At 39.1% G+C, this 23,611-nt stretch overlaps 1 protein-coding gene across 1 annotated transcript in view; it reads left to right on the top strand.

Annotated features, from left to right (window-relative positions):
• The window catches only part of CCDC60 (coiled-coil domain containing 60), a gene marked incomplete at both ends in the record, with an annotated part of 50,109 nt that extends 33,805 nt beyond the window's left edge, over positions 1-16,304 (top strand). The window contains 11 exons of the mRNA XM_080354989.1: positions 1,743-1,919; positions 2,900-3,022; positions 3,970-4,074; positions 5,632-5,722; positions 7,518-7,746; positions 10,498-10,588; positions 11,181-11,276; positions 11,700-11,822; positions 13,227-13,358; positions 14,585-14,774; positions 16,206-16,304. Coding sequence (XP_080211115.1) covers positions 1,743-1,919; positions 2,900-3,022; positions 3,970-4,074; positions 5,632-5,722; positions 7,518-7,746; positions 10,498-10,588; positions 11,181-11,276; positions 11,700-11,822; positions 13,227-13,358; positions 14,585-14,774; positions 16,206-16,304 — 1,456 coding nt within the window. The remainder of the gene's footprint in view (positions 1-1,742; positions 1,920-2,899; positions 3,023-3,969; positions 4,075-5,631; positions 5,723-7,517; positions 7,747-10,497; positions 10,589-11,180; positions 11,277-11,699; positions 11,823-13,226; positions 13,359-14,584; positions 14,775-16,205) is intronic.
• Between the last annotated feature and the right edge of the window lie 7,307 nt (positions 16,305-23,611).

Genomic DNA, 23,611 nt, shown 5'->3' with positions numbered 1-23,611 from the left:
TTCATAACTTCAGGTTCTCAGAACTTCCATTTTATTATATATTCAAAAAGACAGACCTTCCAGTACTATGGTGCCCTCTGAAACTAGGTAAGGGTGTAGATTTCAAGTTCAATCCAAATGAAACAAGCTCCCTGTTCTCACCACTTCCTTTGCGGGATATTTCTTTGGATTCTTCAGGATCCAAATACTCATCAGCCTCATCTGAGAGTTGTGATGGGATCACAGCTCACGATGGCATGGCTGCAAATAATGTGAAGTGTTCATTTGGAAGACTTAATACTGTTTGGGTTTTTGTTTGTTTGTTGTTTGTCTGTTTTTTTTAAATCCACAGTTTTAGTCTGTAATGTTCAAAATACAGTTTAGTTTTATTTACTGTAGTTTCAAAGTTATTGCCTCCTGTGCTTTGTTTTAGACAGAAATTGATTATTGTTCTATTGCTTTTTCTGCTATAGAAAATAGTTACTCAGAATGCTTTTAAATAGCGGTATGTGTAAAACTGCACTTGCTTTTCACATGAGAAGCCTTAGCTCAATATTCAGTTTGTCACTAGTGCAGCAAGTCAGGCAGCGTCCAGCTGATATTCACCTTGCAACCCCCTCCGCAGGGTCTGGCCCTGTGCCCAGAGGAGCTTTGGCTGCTCTAGGAGGGAGTGTTGCAGATGCGGCCTGAAGTGCTTTTATGAAAATACAGGAAATGGCATTTAGAAAGCCTGTGCTCTCAGTGGCTTTCAGAGCAATGCCACATCGGTTTCATTTGTATTTAGAAGTGGCTGTAAGCCTCTGGAAAAGGCAACATTCTTTTTGTATAGTGTCTGGAGCAGGAGATGTTCTGTCATTAGCTTTTTGATATAAAGGCTGTATCCATTAAGACAAGAAAATTGAATAAGCCATTTTATGAAACAGTGGCAAACAACTTCCATGGCCAGAGAAATCTGTATGCAGTTAAATTGTTCGATACTTACATGGTTATTGCAGCTCGCAATACTCGTTCACCATGATCATACCAGCTTCCTTCAGCAAGGGTTTGGCATCATGTGTTCAGGAGTGCAGGACATTCCTTTAGGAAACCATCTCCAACTGAGTTCATGCACAAAAAAGATTGTTTGAAAGAATCAATATGGCCCAATGACACTCCATTCAAAATTCAGGAAGGCATTAACTCAAGGGAAGTGTCCTACTCCTGGATAGTATGCTTGTCTGGCTTGGATCAGCTGCTACATTCTCGCTAACATTATGGCTGCTTCTTTATTTTCTTCCCTTGCAGTAACACCCTGCCTGTTGTCTTCACTCACAGGCTTCACCGGCAGCTTCCCTGTTCCTGACAATGCAGTCTTCTGACAGCCAGTGAAATGTAGCAGCTAACAGGTGGCTTCAGGGCAGTGTGTGTCAGGTTCTGACAACTGAGTTAAGACAGTGAGGGGCCCAGTGGTCAATCGCCTGCTACAAATTAGAATTAGGTAGGGAGTTTTTAAATCAAGTAGTGGACAAGGTGATGCTGAGTTCAAGACATTTGATAATTAACCTGTGCAGTGTTGAAAGAGTTAAGGGAGAGATCTCCCAGTTCATACTGGGGAACTGTTGGTCTTTGTTATCATATTGCAGAAGGAAATATTAACACAGAACTCCTGACTATAGAAGAATGTGATATCTCTCTTAAAAATGAAATTGGTGGGAAACAGAGAAATTAATCAATTTGGTAGTTTGTCTTTAGTACACTGACCAACTTGTGATGGTTTTTGGCAGGCGTCACATCAATTCCGTGAAGCGAGGTGGAGACTACTTTCATATACTGCACCAAGAATCGCTGGAGAGGAGCGCCCTGGAAGCAGCCCAGCCGGATGAGGGCACAATATGGAGAGATGAATTCCAACCATCCGTATACTCCTCTGATGCAGAAAAGTCAGAGGAAGAAATAAACAAGTAAGTCAACTGAAGAGAGCTTTGGGTGGTCTGAGGGCAGTGGTTTTTAAAAGTGACAGTTTCCAGTTCCTGCCTTTGCTTGGTATTGAGGCAGATTATTATTACTGTGTGAACTAGAAAGAGAAAATGCTTATAATCTAGGCAGATGAGGAGCTGTAAACCTAGGAAGCACGGTGCGGGGAAAGGTGCTTGAGATGCTGCTTAAAAAGGAGGAAATTTTAAAGGCAGAAGGTTAATGAGCCCAGGAAAGGTTTTATAGCCAAATCAGAACTGATTCTCTTAGGAGAAAAGGACAAGGCTGGTGAGTTTGTGCCATGCTTTTATTTCCACAATGAGACCACAGCATTAAGAATAAAAAAGAATTACATTCAACAGAATAAGTAGCTTAGCTTGCAGAGTGGATTTCTTCTCTAGTTCAGACTTATTACTTACAATACTACCTTTTTCAGATTTTCTGTCTGATCATTAGATAGTCTTCAGTCCTTTGGGTTCACACTGGTCTCTTCAGTGCACCTTTAATGCCTGTTGTAATGCTCTGGTTGTCTTCCATTTGTCAACCCTCACTAGGTGATGAGATGATTAAATACTTGCTCAGCAGGACAGAGTAGCTCTTCTAGAGGTTACACACCTTTGAAGCCTTATTGCATCAAAGGCTTCTTTCTTCAGCAAGGCTGAGGTAAAAAGATTTACATTCCACTTCCCTTTATGGACGTATACTCGCATTGTCTGCTCCGGCAGGGGAATTGGGCTAGATGATCTTTCGAGGTCCCTTCCAATCCCTAAAATTCTGTGATTCTGTGAAGTTTGTAATACTAATGAATCATAATAAATGCAGTAATTAAGAATTTAGAAATACACTTAAGTACTTTTTTTAAATGTGAGGAGAAGAGGAAGTGTGGTGATGTTAACATAAGTTTTATTGGCTCTGTCTTCATTTCACATACTCCTTTTTTAACTTCAGCCTTTGTCCTTTCCCGCAGTTGCTCTCTGACAGATGGTGACAACCTGATGAAGTTGGGGAATATGAAAAAAAAGATGACCTTACGGTCTTTCACTCCTGTTTATACCAGTGTCTTGATTACAAACCCCCCTGGAGCAAAGAGGTATATTTCATGGCAGATATAATGCCCTGCCCTCTTTAGTAGGACATAGCGAAATTCACAGCAACACAGACCCGTAACATATATACCTAGAGCTGCTGCTCAGGTGTGAATGCATATCCTGAGAGTTTCAGGAGTTTATAGTGAAATAGTCTGTCTTTACTAATAGCAGCTCTTAGTATTCAACCATTTAAAGTTTGAATTTAATGGGTTACTGAAAATCTCGTATGTGTGTGTGTACGCAAACACGCATCATTTGCTTTGCTGATCTTGACTCAACAAGTTGTAAGTTGCATAAGATTTGCTTATGTGGTATAGCTTTCAAGATAAGGTTTATTTAAAGGAAAGGCTGTCAAAATGAAAATTTAATTTGCCTTGTTAAAAAAGTAGGCCTACGAAAGAGGGAGAATACGGTACTTGTACCGTGTACGCTTCTGTATATTTTATATTAGTCACTAATACACACTATCTGTTCTAGTCTAAGTTCATTGATCCAACTGCTTACCAAAAATGTCTTTATATATTTACATTTGCATGTGGAATAAACTAAAATGCCAAAGATAATCTTAGTTCAGATAAAGATGAGTCCAACTTTTTTAAACTCACATGCTGCTTTTTCTTAAATGCAAAACTTAAAAGCTACTGTAGGATCCAGAAAACATACAAATCCGTACCATAAAGGGATAAATGCTGGAATCCTCATAGGTATGAAAGCACCAAGCACATCACCAAGATAAGTCCATTGGAAACTTCACATCAAAAACCATGCTTTCAGGATTGAGAGTTAGGTATCAACATGACAAAAATGCTGAAACGTGTCTAGAATTCACTGGGATAATGAAAAAATACTCTGCTTCAGAAAAGCTGAACATGTCTACTTCAGCCGACACAGTGCCAGTCTGCCTGCTTCCCTGACTCTATAGTATAACACTTCTGTGTCTCCTCTACAGCGAACTTCTCTTCCGACAGCTGTGTGCCATACACTGGCTTCTGGAGGCTTCGACTCTTGAATCCAACAGTTCGATGCATTCCATATTAACCTGTTGGAATCCAATGTACGTATGCAATGCATGATAGTAGATGGAATGAGGAGTCTGGGATCTTTTCTCCCTTATATGTTATTTCTCTTTCAAGTAATAACCGTTTGAGTGAAATGTTATTAATTCTGTGCTGAGCAACATAAACAAATTTTGCATTGGCTTTTCCCCTCTGTAGTCAGCAGGGAGTTGTATGGTGCAATCAGTAGCACAGCATGGTCCTCTATTATTGCAAGTTGCAAAACTAGGAGAAAATACTGAGCTATCCTAGCCAAATTTAGTTGTGTTTTCTTTCCTTTCTCTCTTTTGGTTAATAATTATGCAAATTAAATACATGGACTAATAGATATATGTATATTCCCATAGCCTTCCCTTGGAGGCTTATCCCAATGAACGTGACAGAAATGTCATGTACATTATAATTACAGAACAAAGCCAGCTATTAAGTGATATTTAGTAGCTGGTTTTATTCTATCTATTATGCATGACAGTGATGGATACTCGTAAAAGGTGCATTGCTTCTGAACTTATACTATTAAAAGTAAATATTAATTTAAGTTCCCAACATTTTTACCCAATATAATCATGTTGACATAATGTGTTTAAATTATTCATGGGAGTTTGGTAAAACAGTGAACTGTTTATGCTCTGATTTGCAGGGCAGAGCTCTTCAGAGCTGTTCTGTTTTCTCTGTACATTCTCAGTCAAGACAAACTGTGCCTGGGTATGACAGGGGTGGCAGAGTAGCATTATATAAAATTAGCCTGATTAACTGGAGGGGAGAATCTGTCTAGTATGTATTGTGGATGGATTTTTTCACTCCTTTATATATGGGGACCAACCAATAGACTGGGATAAAAGAAACAGTTTGTCAGCAAGTTTTACATATACAGGCTGACAGCAAAGTATACATACACAAGACTCTTGATTCATTTCCAGGTTCTGAAGTAGTGCACAAAAAGAGGGGGGTTTTTGTTGTGTTTTTTTTATGGTTTTGTTTTTGTTTTCCTAATGTGGTGATAGAAGGAAGCTTAGAACACTGATCTGCTTTGTAAAACCTTTGACTGATTAACTGGCGACTGAGTGATAAATGAGGCTACTTCAGCAGTGCCCTATTGTTATACTGCAGCTGCAAGGACTGCAGCTTCTGCATTTACCTTTGTCAACATGATGCAACATTTACACTTTTGGACCAGTATAGGTCTTCATTTAGCCAACAGCATGGAAAAATCAAACTTATATGAGCCTGCTGTCACTTCTATCCATGAAATCTTGCTATACTGGACAAAATTCTTCATTATTTGTGTGGAGCAAGGTGAAAGCATAATCTGGCCCGGTACATTCATGATAGTTCAGAGAATGACTGTTCTCTCTTCAGATCCCTCCTCACTTGTGACTATAACATACTCATGGCTCATACACCTTGCATTCTCTTTCAATTTCTTAAAAGCAAAGATATACATCAGAGTAATGGTCAGCGACCATTTTCTCTACATTTATTGCATTTCTTAAAATAAATATATAATAAAAGCAGGTCTCTTGAAATGGAAAACTAATTGAATTGTTTTCACTTAGGGACCCTGGTGGTTGTAAAAAAACAGTAAAAGAAATCCAAGAGGAAAAGACAGCAAGATACATGTGGGAGCTTTTTATTTCACGCACAAAGGTAACTTCATTGTTAATTTCTTCCTTGGGACCTGATCCAACTCTTCAAGCATTTGTTTTGTTGGTTTGATCTGGTCTAGTGACTGCAGAATACTTGTCTGTCTAGGTTTTGAAGAATAACAATTTGATAGTAGGTAATAGAACAGTATGTAGCTGACTGAAACTGTGACTTGGTCTTGGTGATAAGTACTGATGTGGTAAGAATTAAGCTAGTTATGTTTTAGCTGAATATTTCTTATTTGCATTTGCCCCCTTTTTTATCACCTAGAGTCATGTAGCAGTACTTGTTCACATAAACAGGTCTTTTTCAGTCAAATGGGGATTTCACACTGGAATCCTGAAGGCCTTATTCCAGGACGTTCTAGCCATGAGTTGTTTGGTTGCATTTTTACCCAGAACTTAAATTCAGAAACAAATGTCAAATATTGAGGCCTTTAAAGAAAACAGGATTCACTTGCCACATTCAAAGCAAGGCCAAGGAAAGGAGAAAACTAGAAATTCAGCTGAAAGCCTTTTAAAATAAAAATAAAGATAATACCTGAGAAGAAATAAAACACCAGAAAGTGATCTGTAACACTTGGTAACTGTTTTACTGTCTGTCTGACACCACAGAAAGACTTGCTTTTTCAAACTGCTGAAGTGACTGGAGGAAAATGAAGAGGGAGTGAGTGCTTAGGAGTATAACTAAGAACTCAATAAAGAACCAGTGGGTTTCTCACTCTGTAGCACATGTTACATTTTGATCTTTGGCAGTTTGCTTAAGTTTTTAGTTCCTTGCTTTGCCCCCTATAAGGCTAAATTAAACAAGTTTTGTGAAGTGCTTTTAGAACCCCAGGTGAGGCACTCTTGGATATATGAGCTGTTGTTACATGCAGGTTATTTGCTCTTGCTATTTTTCAACACCTGCAGCTTGTACCTTCATAACATAATTAAAATGATTCAATAGGAGATTACAATTTCTGTTGGAGAATGAGCAGCAAAAGTTGTGAAACTTTTAAAAGGCAAATATTGTGTTTTTGTGCAAATATACTTCCTGCTGTTGGCAAACAAAGAGGCAAGTCAGCAAGTCACATCAATAAGAGAGTTGTTTCTAAATAGGAGGCTTTCTGATTTTTCCATATAGTCTTACCAGTTCTCTAGCATCAGATTCAAATGAACAGGACCAGAAGAAAGCAGAATGAATGTGTCTTTTAGCACTTACGTTGCTGAGACTTTTTTTCCTCCCTGAATTGATGATAATATTACTTGAACACTGCTTTTCATATTTGATGTGAAACTTCAGGTGTAAATATTGAGTTCCTCAATTGGGGTACTTTGAGTTCCTCAGGGGTAGTTGCATATACATATTGTTCTGATTATCAAGCCTGCAGAGTTCAGTCATCTTTCAGACTTCAATTTTACATTCCTGACACAGGAAAATCATTTGCCAGGATATTGGGTGTTGGGAGGAGACCTGAACATTTATCAAACCACTTTGACCTATTCTTCCCTGCACGTGAGAAGGTTGCTCTTTTACCAGCCCTCTGTGCAGCTGCAGTGTAATTCATTGACAAATTAGCTTAATGTGGTGGCATTAATGCTATAACAGAGGAGTACTGAAGAAAGATAACAAAATGAAGGAGGCCCTACCCAAGAAATAACTAGCTTGCTTGAAGTCACTAGAGAAAAATCTATGAGGTTACAGGAGGACCAGAAGGATCTAATATTGGAATTATTAATAGTTAAAGAAATGTGATTCTTTGTCAAATTGCTACAAAGGATGCCTTCTTCCTCTTAATTTTTCCTTCTATGTACAGAAACGCACCTGGAAAACACGATGCAGTCCACTTATGAGGAAGATAAACAGGGCATCTACTCCAGGCATCTCTCAGCTTAGCAGTCAGTCATCTCCCCGTGGTCAAAGCCCTTGTGACAGCGTAACTTTCACTATACCTTGCTCTGAAGACAACACCAAGATCAACCTATCTTCATCTGATATTATGAGTGAGTCAGCACAAGCTGAAGAGCAAGACCTTCTTTCTGCCTGTAAGTTGTCTTGACTGCCAATATCAGATGGATTTGCTTTCAGTGTTACTAGGGACAACCTATAATAAAGATGCTGATAGACATACCGGTGTGTTTCTCTTCAGGCATATGGAACTTTGTGCAAGTCTCTCTGTGCCCTCTCTGTTAGCAGATTGGTTTGAAGACAATATAATCTCATGTGACTATTAAGTAAGAGTTTAACTTAAGATTTGGTTACAGCAGTTGTATAATTAGATTGTCATCCGCATCTGTAAGGTCCAACAGGAGGTGAAAACAGTGAAACTGTCCTCTGCCACAACCAGCTGATCCACTAAATACATATCTGTCTAACTTAGGGGATTCTGTTGAACTGAAGGGTTTCTTAGTCAGTGTTCCTCCCATCAGCGATAACCTGTGCTTGTTAGACCTGACAGAACAGTCTGTTAGCTCTGCAATGGTTTCAGTACAAAGCTAGATAATGGTATGTCTTTTCCTTCTAAGCAAAGCTGGACTAGAAAAGCATGTTAGCATTTAGCACTGCTAATTATCTTTTAATTAATACTTATAATTATTATGCTGACATCATGCTCTGCTAGACTCTAAATTATCACTCAGGAAAGAGGTCTTGGAGTCATCTGAGAACGCTCTGTGAATGTTCAGTAGCTATCAAAAAGGCAAAAAGAACCTTAAGAATGAAGTGGAAGACAAAGCAGAAAACATATTATGCAAAAATACAAATGTTTCATAAGTGGCTCTTCAGCTGTGGCCCTTCCAATCCAGACAGGCTGGTATCAGAGGTAGTAAAGTTTGATGGGGAAAAAAAAAAGGGTATGTTAGAGATATAGAATTGCTGCTGTATGAGAGCCAAATAGAGACTAGGGTGCTTCAGTGCAGAAAAGAAATGGCTGAATACAAGGTTGTGCATGGAAAATAGTGATTAGAGAATGGTTATTCATAAGTTCCCTTGATGCCAGATTTATGGGACACCAAATTAAATTGTCTAACAGAAAATTTAAAACAATGGGAAGTGTTTTCATGCAATGCATGTTTAAACTTAGGCATTCATTGTTACAATATATTGCTGGAAGTATATTCAAGTCCAAAACCAATTAAATTAGTAGAAGGAAAAACAATTGCTCTTAAATCTAAAGGAATGGGCATATTCTCTGGGTCTGAAAGACCTTTAGGTTCAGACTGCCAGAAGCTGGGTGGGTAGTATATCAGGAAGCTTTCGCTAATATCTTATACTACCTACAGAGCTGCTTCTGTCCGTGGCACTGGGCACACATCTGTAGCCCACCTTGCACACAAACGGGAGTAGCAGAGAATTCAAAGCTATGATTTCAAGCAGTTTGTTTACAGATGTAGGTGAACAACTGGTTTGTATGTGAGATGAGATTTGAAAATAATCTTGAGAGCTGTAATGGCTGGGAGCCTCCATTTGCTGTGGGACATCAAAGAATTATCTTGCAGTATGTGTTGTGTATGGGATGTTCAGTGTACCCTTTGGAACAGCATCTGTCACATGATGACCCGCGACTTCAGGGGACTGGCCTGAGTTACTAGTCTGCTCCTTTCAAGAATTATGTTCCTAGCTCTAAAAGTCTGTGCAGTTAGTTTCTGCAGGGCAGCTCTGTAGCAAAAGCTTGATTCTGTAATAATTTCCAGAGATGCCGGAGTTGTGTTTAATCCGGGATTCTCATAATAGGATGCTTCACAGACAAATCAGAAATGGATTACAAGTACACTACCCTACTAGCGAGGGTCAGAGTGGAGCCATCGTTTGAAACAGTGCTAGAATGCAGGAGTTTCTGGCCAGGACCTTGGCGCTCTTAAAACTCACCTGACCACACTTAATACGGAATATTCATTATAAGTGTGGTTCTTAACATTTTAGGCCATTAGCTGCTGCCAGCAATTTGCTCCAGCTGTGTCTCACATTTATAAATTCACAGTGTAATATTTAGATCTGTACTTTTAACAAGTAGAAATAGTTTGTGCTGCTATTTAACACAGGCAACAATCACAGTCATTTTCTATTATATGTGGTGCTTCACAAAAATGTAGGAAAACGACGTTTTGAATTTGAGGATTACAGTTTCAGGGTGTTGAGTTCTCAGTAAAAATGTCACTTATTACCATGTAGGACATACTGAGCACCTCAGAGGGTGACTTAGAATTTGACAGCTAACACTGGGATTTTTAATAACAAGCATGACAGTTGTTTTACTGCATGAGTGATTGGAAGGAATAACGCAGAGAAGGTGGCTGTCTCGGTGTCTCTCCAGGGGTTTGGCATCTAAGCAGGAATGAAATGGCAGTGGGAAGGAAAACAGAGATGTCAATTTGAAGGAAAACAGTGAGCTAAATTAGCTTTCCAGGTATTCAAGGGAGAGGAGAATGTAAGCGTTGACATTAGAGTGGAAGGCAGAAAGAGTAGTGTTACTAGTAGAGAGATCTGCTCAAAAGTGGACCAACCTGGCAACTGTAGCCACTGAAGGGCTACCTGAGGACATGTCTTAAGTTTTAGCTTATGTTTTCAAAAGTGATTAATGAATTGGGTATGTTCATATTTAGGTACTTATCTTGAAACATCTTGAAAAAGCTGGGGTTTTGGAAGAAACTTTAGTTTTTAGAAATACTAAGTAGCAGGTTTATTTAGGATGTCTCATTCAGGCCAATATAGATGGTGTCCTTTCTGCAAAGAAGAGAGGAATGTGCACTATTGAATTGGTGTGCTTTTACAGATTTTTTTTTTTTTTTTTTAATCAGCCCTACAGAGAGTCATGCGTGTCATACGTGAACATTCATCAAAAGATTTCCATAAACAAGACAATATGGCTGAGAAGCTGGGACTGCAGTGGTATGTTACCTGTAAGAGTTTCTGAATGATTAGGAGAAGCAACTTACCAGGACAGAGCTAATGCTTCCCCCACCACGACCCCCAAACAACTGGAATCAGTGAATTCAGATGACTTTTACAATTTTTGGCATGGGTGGTGGAATAGCCCATTTTACTGCTGTGCAAGCAGCCTGTGTTTTCTGGAAAATACACCATTAATCTTGCCTTCACAAACAGAAAAGACCTTATGCTCCAGCAGCTTTGTAGAAAAAGTGATGTTCTATATTATTCCTGTAGAGTTGTTTCCATTTCTACCATTCCGTTTTTCAGGAGTCTCCCAATAACATTTCTAGTTAAGCTTTTATTAGATGTGTCCCCTCATTACTCAGTTCTGTGGTGGTTTCCACAGCTATTTGATCAAGCTGACAAACCATTCTTACAATTAGACTTTGCTGAAGCTTTTTTTTTTTTCTTTGAGTAAAAATAAATGTTGTACTTGGGTAGCTCCAGCAAGTCTTGTAATATTAAGAATGTTTCATCAGCCCCTGTAGAATTTTTCACATTCTGGGGAAAGCATACTGTATGCTATTGTGAACCTTGTTGTGTCTTATAGTTCGTCAGTGGCTCAGAAGAGTTACAGAGCAAATGTGCCATTCGTTCAGGACAAAGAGAGTGTGGTATCAAGGAAGCAGAGTCCTAAAACCCAGAGGTATGGGTACCAATCTGGTTTTGAAGCGGGTTGTATACTGTATAAACTCTGCTCTATGTGTGGAAAGCATTTGGCACGCAAATGTCAGAGAATGCTTTATTACATGAGACCAAGGCAGGCCAGTGAAGCCTTGAAGCACATGGTACGTTTCAATGCAATGTGAAGGCATTTTCCTGGAAGGATACGACTGGAATGAACGACAGTACAAATCAAAATTTGCTATCACTTAGATTTTTTGGATTCATAAACTTCTTTCATAAATCTGATGAACTAAAAATGTTAAATTTGGATTTTTACTGAGGCTAAGGAGATCTTAAAACCTATAGGGGCTCATGTGACTGTATGTTCTGACCAACACAGATGCTTACCACAAAATGCTTACCACAAGATGTTAATTTGACTTTTCTGTTGTTTGATTTACAGCTACAATATCAGCTCTTCCACTAAAAGCAAGTCTAACTTGTGTGCCCATATGAGGCAGGAGTTCACAGCAATACGTGAAGAAGCAGCTGCTTGTTTACATGATACTCTGCAGCACCTTGAGAGGTAGGAAAAGACTGTTTTCTGTATGCTCTTAAAACACTATACACCTTCTGACCAGATTTAGGACTTGTCTTCAGGCCTTTTAAAGATGCATTTGTATGGACTGATGTTAAAATAAGAATATAGAGATGATGACAGAAAGTTTTATGACTGTGTACAAAAATACATATTACACGTTAAATATTTGCAGGAGTTTTTTGGGATATTTCTAAATTATTTTTATGGAAATAGTTTTGCTAAAAATACTGGATATATTTACTTTAGACATTATAGTCTTTTTCCCCTCAAAGACAGAATAAGAAATTCAGGTACATATAATGTGTATGGCTGTCTTGTGTTTTCAGTTCAGCGATCACTGTATCACAGAGATCACTTCAATGTTACTTTGACCCTTCTTACAAGTAGCAGTTGCAATGTGCTCTGTCAAGGCCTTTTCCCATATCAGTGACATTTCTCCGTTGTTGACCAGCTGAAGCCTGTTGTCCTTCTTTCACCCAGAAATGTTGATCTGTGACATCTGTGCAAATTCTTTTGTCTCAGTAAGCATCAGACCTTTTCTACATCGCTGTTCTGAAGGACACGATTTTCTTTCACCTTCTCACTTCCTTCTTTTTCCATTCTTCTGTTCCATTTCACACTTAGATTTTTTTTTTTTTTGTCCGCAGAGCTTTCCTTATCTGGAGCTGGGTCCTTGTTTTCTTTCCTTAGCAGCTGCTATGACTGCATAAGGAACTGATCTTTCCAGCATCCTGCAGTATGGAAAGACAAGTCAGGTGGAAACTTCCTCCTTTCAGCTATTTTACCATTCTCCATACAGCCACACAAGCACATTCTGTTTGATAAGCATTTGGAGATGAAACCTCAGTTTGGCAGGATATAGCATAAGAAACTTATTGGAGAGAAAAGCAGATGTTTCTTTTTGTTATAACACAGTAGTACTTTTTGTAAGAATGCATACACGAGCCCAATCTCTGGGTCGGAATTCTAGCTCAGGTCACTCTATTCCACCTCTCTTCTGTTGTATTTTGAAATAATATTTAGCCCTAAATCACTGTGAGGGGCTCTGTTTGCTTTTAAGCCGTGGACACCTGATAGAAAGTGGTGGTTGAATTTCAGTTAAAACATTATGATCCTGAAGTTTATTTCTTACCCACAGCCTAGACTTGATACAAAACATAAACCCTTTTTAATATGTTGCAGAAACATGGATGTGTACAGAACACTGCAAAAGCAAACACTGTTATTAGTGTCCACAGACTGAACATACAGTGTGTTCTTCACATTCATTGTTTTCTGCCTTTCATAGTATCTTCCCAGTTAACTATGTAGATCCATGGTAATGTTTAATACACAGCTTTAACTTTTAAGGTGCTTTTTTTTGTGTGTGTGTGGGTTTTTTTTCCATAGGAGTCAGGAAGAGCGATGTCGTGAAAAATTCCAAGCCCTGGAACAATTAACAGATTTTAGAAAAGACATGGAAAGAATAAGACAGCTGGGCCCAAGAGCCGAAAGAGAACGTGATGAAGGTGAAATAAACTGGTAAGGAGGCACAAAAACCCTCAGTTCAAATGAGAGATGGTCAGGGTCCTAGAGTTCTGTCTTTAGTCCAAAAAGCAAAGTATCACTAGAAACCATTGAATCGGTTGATGGAAATGCAGGCTTTTCAAACTGGTAGCAACAAAAATACAGATAGGATGTACACGAGCGGATCTCGGCCTGCTCAGCAGATAGATTAATTGGAAATGGTAAGAAAGGTGATGAGGAAGTGTTATTTTCCAGTGCTATCAGGCAAAAAGCACTCAGTCCTTGTATTCGTGTGCCCTCCCCAGGTGCAGTGTTAGAGGAGACTTCTTCTGCCAGGAAGTATGTAAAACGCACTGTAACCTGGAGATGAGAGATCACTGAATACTAGCAGTGTACTCCTGAGTGTAGAACTGGCCCTACTGAAGACCATTTCACTTTTTTTTTCTGGTTTAAGAAGGAAATTCCTTACTGTTCTCTTGCTGAACCAGTAACGTCTGTTCCAAACTGGAGGGAGGCAGCACCGAAATCATCAGCCCTTTGCAATGGAAGGCACAGCATATCCCAGTCAGGCACTGTCTGGAAAGGTTTGGAACATCAGTCCCTGGGACTGTCATAGCAGCACTGGAGAATTTACACAGACCATTAAAAACAATGGCAGTCTTTTCACAAGAGTTTTATTTTTATTGTAATGTGTAATGCCCCCAAATCTCTATATTCAGAGTGAAATGGTAAAGACTGCATGTTACACTGCACTTAAATCAGTGAGATTTATGTCAGCACGTAGAGGAGAATGATGATAGCAGAGGGAAAACAGATAGTAAAGAGAATCAGAAAGTGTGTCGGATCCGGCACTGATTGCACTGGAAAATCCATAGAGGCTAAACAAAATAAATAGAGAAAAGATGAAGAGGACAAATATGTAGTAAAATGGGAACATTTGTTAGGGTTTTTTTATTTGTTTTCATACCCAAGTTTGTCATCCAAATTTAAATGAACAATGAAGAAGCATCTATTTCAATGCCCCGCGATGGGAATTGGTGCACAACTCCAATAAAGTAAAGCTCTTACACATTATTCACTCAGAATTACACTGAGTATTGCATTCCCTGAAGAGAAATGTTTTCTGTGGTAGCTATGGAAGTGGTGAAGTAGCAGAAATGCCAGAAAACCCAGAGTTATTAATCAGACATGCATTTGTTTCCATGGCTTCTCTTTTATTGCTATTCATCTTTCTGCTAAAGGCTTCCTGAATTGCTTGCCAGGCTCCCAGAGTCTGTGAAGAGTGACCGCTGTGTACACAAGATCTTAAAGAAACTAGAAAAATATGGCAAGAATCCTGACTTGAAAATTGAACCAGATGCCTTTCTTAAGGCTCTGGCTGATCTCCAGGTGTGGGAGCTGTGTTCTCCAGAAATTGCTGCAGCTGTGGAGGTGAGATGAACCCAGTTCGTGATTCTCTGTGTGATGAAGCTGGGGAGAGCTGGTGTCTATGGCTAAAATTCATGCAGTGGAAAGTTGCAAGATTAAATCGTTTAGGATCTCACTAAATGAAGATGTTACTATTCACCTTTTACGAGGTACTTTGAACTCCGCAGAAGAAAGATGTTATGACATGCACTGGATTATTAACCAATATCATTTTATTATTATGTCATTGATTTATTTACTGCCACAGTGAAAGTGGCATCTGTCATAAACTGTTAGGATACTTGCAGAGAAAAGGCCTGTCATTCCCAGTTAGTTACATCCATGAGCAATTCAAGTAATGTATTACGTCACAGACTCAGGCACTCTGCAGATATCTTTGTTTGCTTCAGCAACGCTAAAAAAAACTATTAAAATCTGCTTGTCCAGATCTTAAGTTGGGCTCAACTCTTGTAGCTCTAGAAGCAATTGGCAGAAGAGGAAGGACACAAGAAAGAGAATACACTTAGAATGTGTACTGATGTGTAGTCTAACCAGGTAGCTAACTTTAAAAAAATGGCAATGATGCCACCTTGTGTTTTTTGGTCTCATCGCAGTTGTTTCCCCTAATGTTCAAGACTAACAAATTTTTGAAAGGTAGCAGGTTACTGTGCATCTCGCATATATCAAGTGTTATCATGCCTTACAAAGGCTAAATTTTAGCACCCAATATGTCAAGATCAGACTGCCTGTATTTTCTTGACATCTTTTTAAAAGAGCCATTTTCTCTTGTGCCCTAATTTGCATAGCCACTAACCAGAGAGACAGCCTGGCCTTAACATTCAATGTATGTCTCTGTGGTTTGCTGTTCTTTTTAGACTGATTTCTTTGCTGCTATTATGTTCCCTTTGCACTTTGATCCCTCATATTAGTGCAATAGTAATAGAGAAAAGCGTCAGCATAGCCAAATCTACTCTCTACTTATTTATACATCTTTCAAAAATAGCCTCAGAGGAAAGAAGATCTTGGTGCTCCTTCTGAATGGAATAGATAAAGGAAACTGTTGCATTTTAGGAACAAGATCATCATCACTGCATACTGGTTAATACTGGTAGAGATTCCAGATGAAGTTCTTATTTAACTTCAAGTTGCTTTAATATATGTACTGCAATGGTAGGTAGAAGACAGCTGCAAGTTTAAAACACAAAGACTTGAGCTGAAAGGATTTGGGATATAAACTGCAATGAAGATTGTATAGTTTTGTCTTTAAGTCCTGTTAGAGCATATCCAAATGTTCTGAAAGTTGTATTAAAAATGTTTTGGTGATATAAAGCACTATATTAACTGTTTGCAGAAGCCATTACATTTGTTCTGTTGTCACAATGGTCATATTTTCCCACGTTAGCCCTCTCTCTCACATTAAACAAAAGCTCAGGAAAGAACTCTTTTCTGTTTCAGTTTGTACGTGAAAGTATTGTGCAGATGCCAGAAGAGGATTTCAGTCTGTGGTTTCAGACAAGAGCAGCCCACCTCAGTGCACAGTCTTCTACCATTTAATCAAATGGTCACGAGATGATTTTCCAGCTATGATGGTCCTCAAACAGAAAACTACTGGCTGTTGAGATTTGTCTCAATGAAGACTGGGGAAGGGGAGTGAACTTGAGGAAGTCCCACTAACCACTCTTGCACAACTGAAATTCGTCCCTCTACAGTGCTCCACTGGCTGTAGTTGGCCATAGAAAATAAAAGCTAAATACTGTTGTTCCTTCCTGTAAGATATCTTGCAAAACAAGCATCTACTCAGTATGAATATACTGTTTTCCTCATCTAAATAGCATTGTCTCTGCTCTTCACTTAGGCTTTCCCTTATAAAAAATATCCCAAGCACCGGGGTAGTTGTAAGCTTTAAGACACATTTATATTTTGCATTGGGTTTATTCTGTAGGTAGGCTGTGATTATGGATTAATTCTTGCCCTATTAAAATCAGCAGTGAAAAATCAAACATCCTTAGATGCATTTCCCAGGCTTTCACCTGAAGATATGGGTTTTTTTCCCCCCGTTACCTTAGCCTGTGTTTGCCATTACTCTGCTGGGTAAGATGGTAGAATGACGCCCCTGAACTCAGTGATAAATACATGACCTTTGTGAACCTGTTTGGGCTTAACCATGTATTAATATTTCATGGTGGGTCACAATTGCTGGGTGATGGAATCAGTGACCCACTGACCTTCGAAGCTGATGATCTTAATGAGCTGCTTACCTGCCTGTCAAAGCTTCCAGAGGACCCATTGCAGAGAAATGCTGCTGATCCTTCAGACACAATAAAGCCAGCTTAGGGTCCAGGTGAGTACAGCGACCAGTAACCTGTTATTGATTAATGGCTTTATTTTGTCCCCTTCCTCATTACCAAGAGATAAATGTTTTTTGAAGAAAAGAACCAATAACACAGATTTCTTTTAGTTTTACAGCCATCAGAAAAAGGTAAGCTCTTAAAGTTCTGTTGTCCTCCTGCTTTTCTCATTATGTATGTGATGGTGATAAGCTAGCATTTGTACAGGTAGTGCAGGCATATTTTTCCCTGTTTGTGCTTTTTTTTCCCCCTCCGTCTCAAAATCAGTGGCAAACTTCCGTCCAAAACTCTGTAGGATTGATGTAGTGGCCAGTGAAATCGGTGGTATTGCTTCTGCCAAATGAGCAGGATGAGGTCTCATTCTGACCTGTGAGACTTTAACTTCACTGTCTTCTATTTAACTTCCTTACAGCCCTCCGTGTGTTTTGAGAAACCCCAATTCTGCCTTTCTTTTGAGATGATTTCACCATGATTTGAGTCAAGTTTCATTGTCGGTGCTGTTGTGTTACCCTGTGGTAACAGCTGAAACTACATGCAAACAAAAATCTTAACTTAGCAGCTTGGGAGCTCCTGGTTGAATTGTAGTTACAAAAGGTGAAACCTTCATCTTGGTCCTTCCTCACTACATGGAACTGCAGATATAAGGTTGTGAGTTTTCCTTACATATAAGAAATGGAAACAAAGGGGTTTGTCCTCAGCTGGAGTACAGGAGTTGTGCTGCCAAAATCAGAACTTCATACCAATCGAGCCTGTGACCTAATGCGTTTGCCTGCATGTAAGATGAGATGATTGTGCCAAATGTAATTAGCTAATGTCTGAGCAGCTCTTTGAGCTCCCAAAGCAGGATGCAGGTGCTGAATGTCAGGAGTCTCTAATGTTTTCGTGGGATTATGAAATATCTTATGTATGATTTTGTCTGATAATGGCTCTTCTCCTATTGCCACTAGGTTACAAAAGGGACTCCTTCTCTAGAAAGCAGATAATTTTTCCTCCTCCTCCAGCACCAGCCTAATGAAAAAAAATTGTGTTTCTTTTACTCTAAGGTGGAGAAGAGCTGCTCTGGAGTGAAGTAGCAGCTTCTGTTTTCCTGCTTCATGACAAACTTAATTTCCTCAGGCAAGATCCTCAACCCTACTCAAGCATTTGCCAATATAAAGAACTGAAACAATACAGAGGATACAGGTCCATATGCAGGTTAAAAAAAAAAAAAAAGAAGAAAAGATACATAGACTCTTTTAAATTTGGGGTTTCTTTTTTTATTTTGGGTTCTGTTTGTTTGTTTATTTGTTTTCCTCCATGCAGATATCTTGAATTCTCCTAAATATTCTCCCTGAACATCTCACAATCTTCAAGTCACCACTTAAGTAGGCCCTTGCAAGGTAGGTTCAAAGTCACCCATTTAAAACATTGGAGATGAATGCAAAAAGAGTCTAAACAATTTGCTAAAGGTCAACAGCACGTGTGGTAAAGGTTCTGGTCCTTTATAGTTTCAGCTAGTGGGCCAGTCATTCACAAATTCCGTTAGCCAAAACACACTGTGCAAGCTTGGGTTGGTCACTTCATGCACTGAAGGGATGTTTGGGGAACTCAGACAATGATTTCACAGCCAGAATCTTGATCTGTTTCTTGCTGCCTGATGTGTTCCCAATGTCATCCAAACCCCACCCTCCTCAGATCACACCTGTGTGAAACTGAAATAAGAACATTTTCCTGGGTCTCACTAGTAGCAGGGCAGAAAATTATTGTTGCATGAGAATTGCTTGGATATTGGGCTGACAAGCGTTACAGGAAAACTCATCAACTAAAGTAATAAGTAAAGCCTGTTTCACCATTCACCCTTCCCTTCTGCCTCACAACGGTTCTGAAATTGTCATCTCGACTCTCTTTTCACAGCAAAGATTTCATCATGGTAGAAAAGAAGCCAACCATCCTATTATACCAACAACAATACTCCAACTGTGATTTATGTTGAACATAAAAAGCAGCATGTTATAAATAGGGATTATAAAATAAACATCTCTGTCTGTCTTGGAGATAGGCTTTTTTATTGAGAGTAAATGTCACAATCATTGTAGGGCTATTCAAAAATCAGGGTACATTTTTCTAATTGGGATTTCAGCTTCATGTATCACCACTCTGTTCTGCTGTCTTGTATATTAATGGCACCATGCCAGCATGTTAAAGAGATGCATCTATATTTGGCCTCACATTAATAACAGCAATTCTATTTGCCAAGTTTTAATAAATTTTGCTGTTGTAGCATTGCAGAAGATATAAGCTCAGGCTAACAAACCCCATGATATTTGGGCCGAGCTCCAGTTCCTGTTAAGGTCAGTGGAAAAGTTCTTATTGACCCTGTTGACTGTTGATTACTGTAAAATCAGAATAGGTGCTTACAACAAGTGCAAAGGCTCATCTTGTAACCAGCAGTTCGATCTTTTATTCAAGCCACTGTTTGTAGCTGTACTTTTTGTTATGCAGCAAGCCTACACAAAGCAAAATAAAAATATGCTTCCCAGTAGGAAAGGTGACCAACCACTGAAAGAAAGTAATCAAAGAGAAAAAAAGACGTGACAGAATGAATTGCAGCTGGGAACAGTTCTCAGATACCCCAATCTTAATTTCCTATCTCTGGTGAGATTTCTTCTCATATGCCTAAAAGCTTCCAAAAAAGGACCAGGGCTGGACTTGTACCAAGGGTATGAGGACATTGGTCTGGACAAATCTTTCAGTTGCTCAGTGGCAGAGAGGTTCTTGTATAGACCCATTCTTCTTGCAAAGTCCCCATCCTATTCCTCTGGCTGCAGACTTCCAACGACTTTATTTCCTCTTTCTGGATGTTGAAAGGTTCAGAGGCATTTTATTGGGAAGTATGTCTGAGTAATGATTTAATGACTTAGTACTATTAAGGGCTGGTTTATGTAAAATAATACCAGAGCTGTTTTGAACCATCAGAGTAGAAATAATGACATTAAATATATTTGTAGATAGGACTGTTGTTCTTCCACTTTCTAGAGTGCAATGAGTGGAAATAAAGCTTAATCTTTCCCACTTTGGCTGGAATTGAATCACACCTTTGATAGTGATAGCAGGTTCTGTATCAGGGAAGGTCACCTGAGCCAGCCCACTAGGATCATCTCTTAGAGAAAATGGAAGAGCAGTTTTTAGAAGCAGACATCTTACCCTCTCCATTTCCGTTATAACCCACACAAGGGTTGGCATGGCTTGTTCCATCCCACTCCTCAGTTCTTCTCTGTAGGAAATGTGTTTTCCTCTTATTTTTAAATTTACAGCCCTGTATTTGGGCATTTGCTTTAACTTAGCAAACCCTTGGCTTCCTTGATTTAACTGACTACTGGCTGAAAGAAATCAATATCTAACCTCTTCCTGAAAAGATCATAAACAACCGAGTGCGAGAAGCTGAGAGGACATACCAGGGCCTAAAACACCCTGAAATTGCCCTGTTTCTTGTACTTAATCATGTGTCATTTGCCAATGTCAAAGATAGGATGTAGATGCATTTTGATCAACCTGATGCTTGTGGTTTATGACAGAATCGGAGAGGGAGGGAAAAGTTGAGACTGTTGTGTAACAGTCCAATATACCAGTGTCACTGTAGCATGTTTGAAGTTGTGTTTGTTTATTCATCAGGGTAATGGATGCAGAAAGAATATTCATTCAGAAGCTCTTTCAAGAGTAAGAAGCAAGGAATGCTGTTTTGCCGTTATGCCAGAAGCGCAGGGGGACACCAGCATTCATCCCATGGAACCAGCCATGAAGTTCTGTGCTTTGAGGATGCCACCACTGCTGTGAGTCTCTTCATGGTAAGTGGCCATTTCCATCCTAAAGTGCAAGTCTTATGGAATAAAAGGCAGATTCTAGGTTTTTATGCAGTCAAAAAGGGAAATGAAGGGACATATTCCACTGGAAGGGAAAGAATTTGTTCTTGCACAAAGCAGAGCAACCTCAAAACTAACTCTGTCCCATCAGAATACGCCTTCCAAAGGAGCTGGTGTGCTATAGCTACACAAATCTCCTGCAGACTTTAGACTGATTACTGCATCAGCCCCCCACAATGACACCATTTTCAGTGGTGTCAGTCCTGAAAAACAGTGTCAGTTTTCAAGATTCTGATTTGTTTCTCTTGTTGAACTAGACTTCTGCAGTGCACTTCACAGGGGTAGGATTCAGACCCTGAAGAACGGAAAGGCTGAAAAGAAAGTATTTTTTCTCTGTTAATATGCCTTTTTTTCATGGCAAAGGGTTGTTTGTTTTTCTATGTGATTTATTTAAGCTTTTTATTAGGGTGACTATATTTTAGTACATTGCATTGTAAATTACACCCAACTATGTATGATGGATTCAGTCATGGTGCTATAAATTGTAGTGGATTTTTAGAAGAACCCATTGTGGTTGACAACTGGGGCATCTAATTTATTTCTAGTGCCAGATTACTGTAACAGTCATCAAAACATTGTATTGCACAGATAGTTTATAGAACATTTATCAGAATATTCTAAAATATACTTGCCTTTAAGAGGCTGTTTCCTACCTATGGTTCCTCAAGCCTTGTTTACAAAGTAGGGCAGGTTGCAGCTAAGGGAAATATGTATGGTCTATAATGAAAACTTCACAGAAAAAGTGTGGAGGGAAGATTACAATGTCCAACTGTTCCCATTTGTTGTAGGAAAAGAGGTGGAACTGTGACCCATATAATCTAAGTGGTTGAGATAAAAATGCCAAAAAAGCAAGCTTTTGCTCTTAAGCTAAAATAGACTTGTTTACAGTGCATCCTGCTGCACCCTTGTACGAAGAATCCAGGACATGAGAAAGGACTGAATATTGTTCAACTTCTTAAAAAGCCCTCTCCAAATTCCACATTCTGTGATTCTGTGAGATGAAGGTCTAAATTTGAAAAACAGAACACTTCTTAGCATGGTAAGGGCCTCAAAATGTGCTTTAGAAGTGACTTATAAGCAAAACTTCTGCCTAAGATTCATCGCCCTTAACTTTTAATCCTAAAGCATGCAAGCTCACTTTGGGTGCATTCTTCTCCACATGGTTTCTAAGGAAATGTGACTTAGCTGAACTTTGCTGTGTTTTTAGATGGGTAAAGTGAGGCAAGATAAATCCTGCCATTTCGGTGCTACAACAGACTGTCTTGTCAGTCACAAGGAGAAAAACTTCCAAGAACATGAACTCATTTGCAGGGAAATTGGACCATGAGATAAAACAAGGGCTGCTCACAGCACAACACAGGTCACCTACAGCACTGAGCAAATGCCCATTGTTGCCTGAGCTGGCTTAACAAATCCTTTAATGTTGATATGTGACTAAATCGAACAGGTCAGAAGCCAGGAGATAGGATGGAAAAGGACAGATCATAAAAAAATATGAGCATATGCAAAGATGTCTTTCTAAGCATAGCAGGTTTGCACAGTCAACTTATGTATTGCCTTCAAATTATGATAGTACTTATCAGTGAATGGAAAAACAGTCTCAGACTGTGAAGGAAACTTTCATCTGGACATTTTCCTGTTCACATATTTATTCGCCATGAATAATTTACCAAAGTAACAGCTCATCACAGATCTTTGTTTGCAAAGCCATAGCCCACAGTCACAGTCCACAATGAAAAAGAAGAGTATACAGCTGGAAGAGTAAGACTGCAAAGTTATGTTTAGACTAAGAAAGATATTTCTATCACAATATCTGTTACTGCATCAGCGTACACTAATTCCAGTGGTACAATAATGCATCAGTTCCACAGACACTGTTGACTCAGTAACACCCATGGAAATACAATAGCAGAGAGTCCTGACCCACCCCTTTTAAGGAATGGAACATGGATCCTTCCATCCATTACACTTTCTCCTATTTAATATACCACGTATTAAACTTTGTCCACTTCAAAAGCAGTAAAAATGAGACATGCCCCTGTTGTGCCCTAACTGCTGTTATACTAGAAGAAATAATGACAGTGATATGAACAGACTTTGGGAAAGATCTAAAGGCAGGAATTTAGCCTTTGATTCCTGAATATTTTCATTTATGGGAGAGCGTTAAAGGGCAGAAAGACCTCTTGTTCAACATTTGTGCCATGCACAGATGTTCACTCTGTTTCTCATGGAAAAGAAATAATTTTCAGACAAGTTGTTTCTGTCTTGTTTTTAAGTCCACCCACTACTGTGACTTCCATGAGAAATCATCATTGAAATTATTCTTGTAACTCCTTGACTGCAGTATTCAGTTAAATAATACTGCAGCTCCCTGTATTAGGAAAAGTATAACTGAGTATTTAGTATGTGTATGAAAAACAGTAAACTGTACCTATCTGATTCAACCTCATAAATTAATAATACTTTTGCTAGGCTCCCACTGCCTGAATGAAATTTATGAACATTCTGTGATACTGCCAATAGAGAAACTTACTTCAGAGCTAGGAACAAATGTCTTTATGACAGCTTATTACAACAGCTTCCTTTGCATGACATTGACAAGGAGTTTGATTCA

Source organism: Nesoenas mayeri (genome assembly GCF_963082525.1).
Source record: "Nesoenas mayeri genome assembly, chromosome: 17".
Taxonomy (NCBI): Eukaryota; Metazoa; Chordata; class Aves; order Columbiformes; family Columbidae; genus Nesoenas; species Nesoenas mayeri.
Note: the sequence above shows the minus strand (reverse complement) of the source record. Positions and strands in the feature narration are given on the sequence as shown.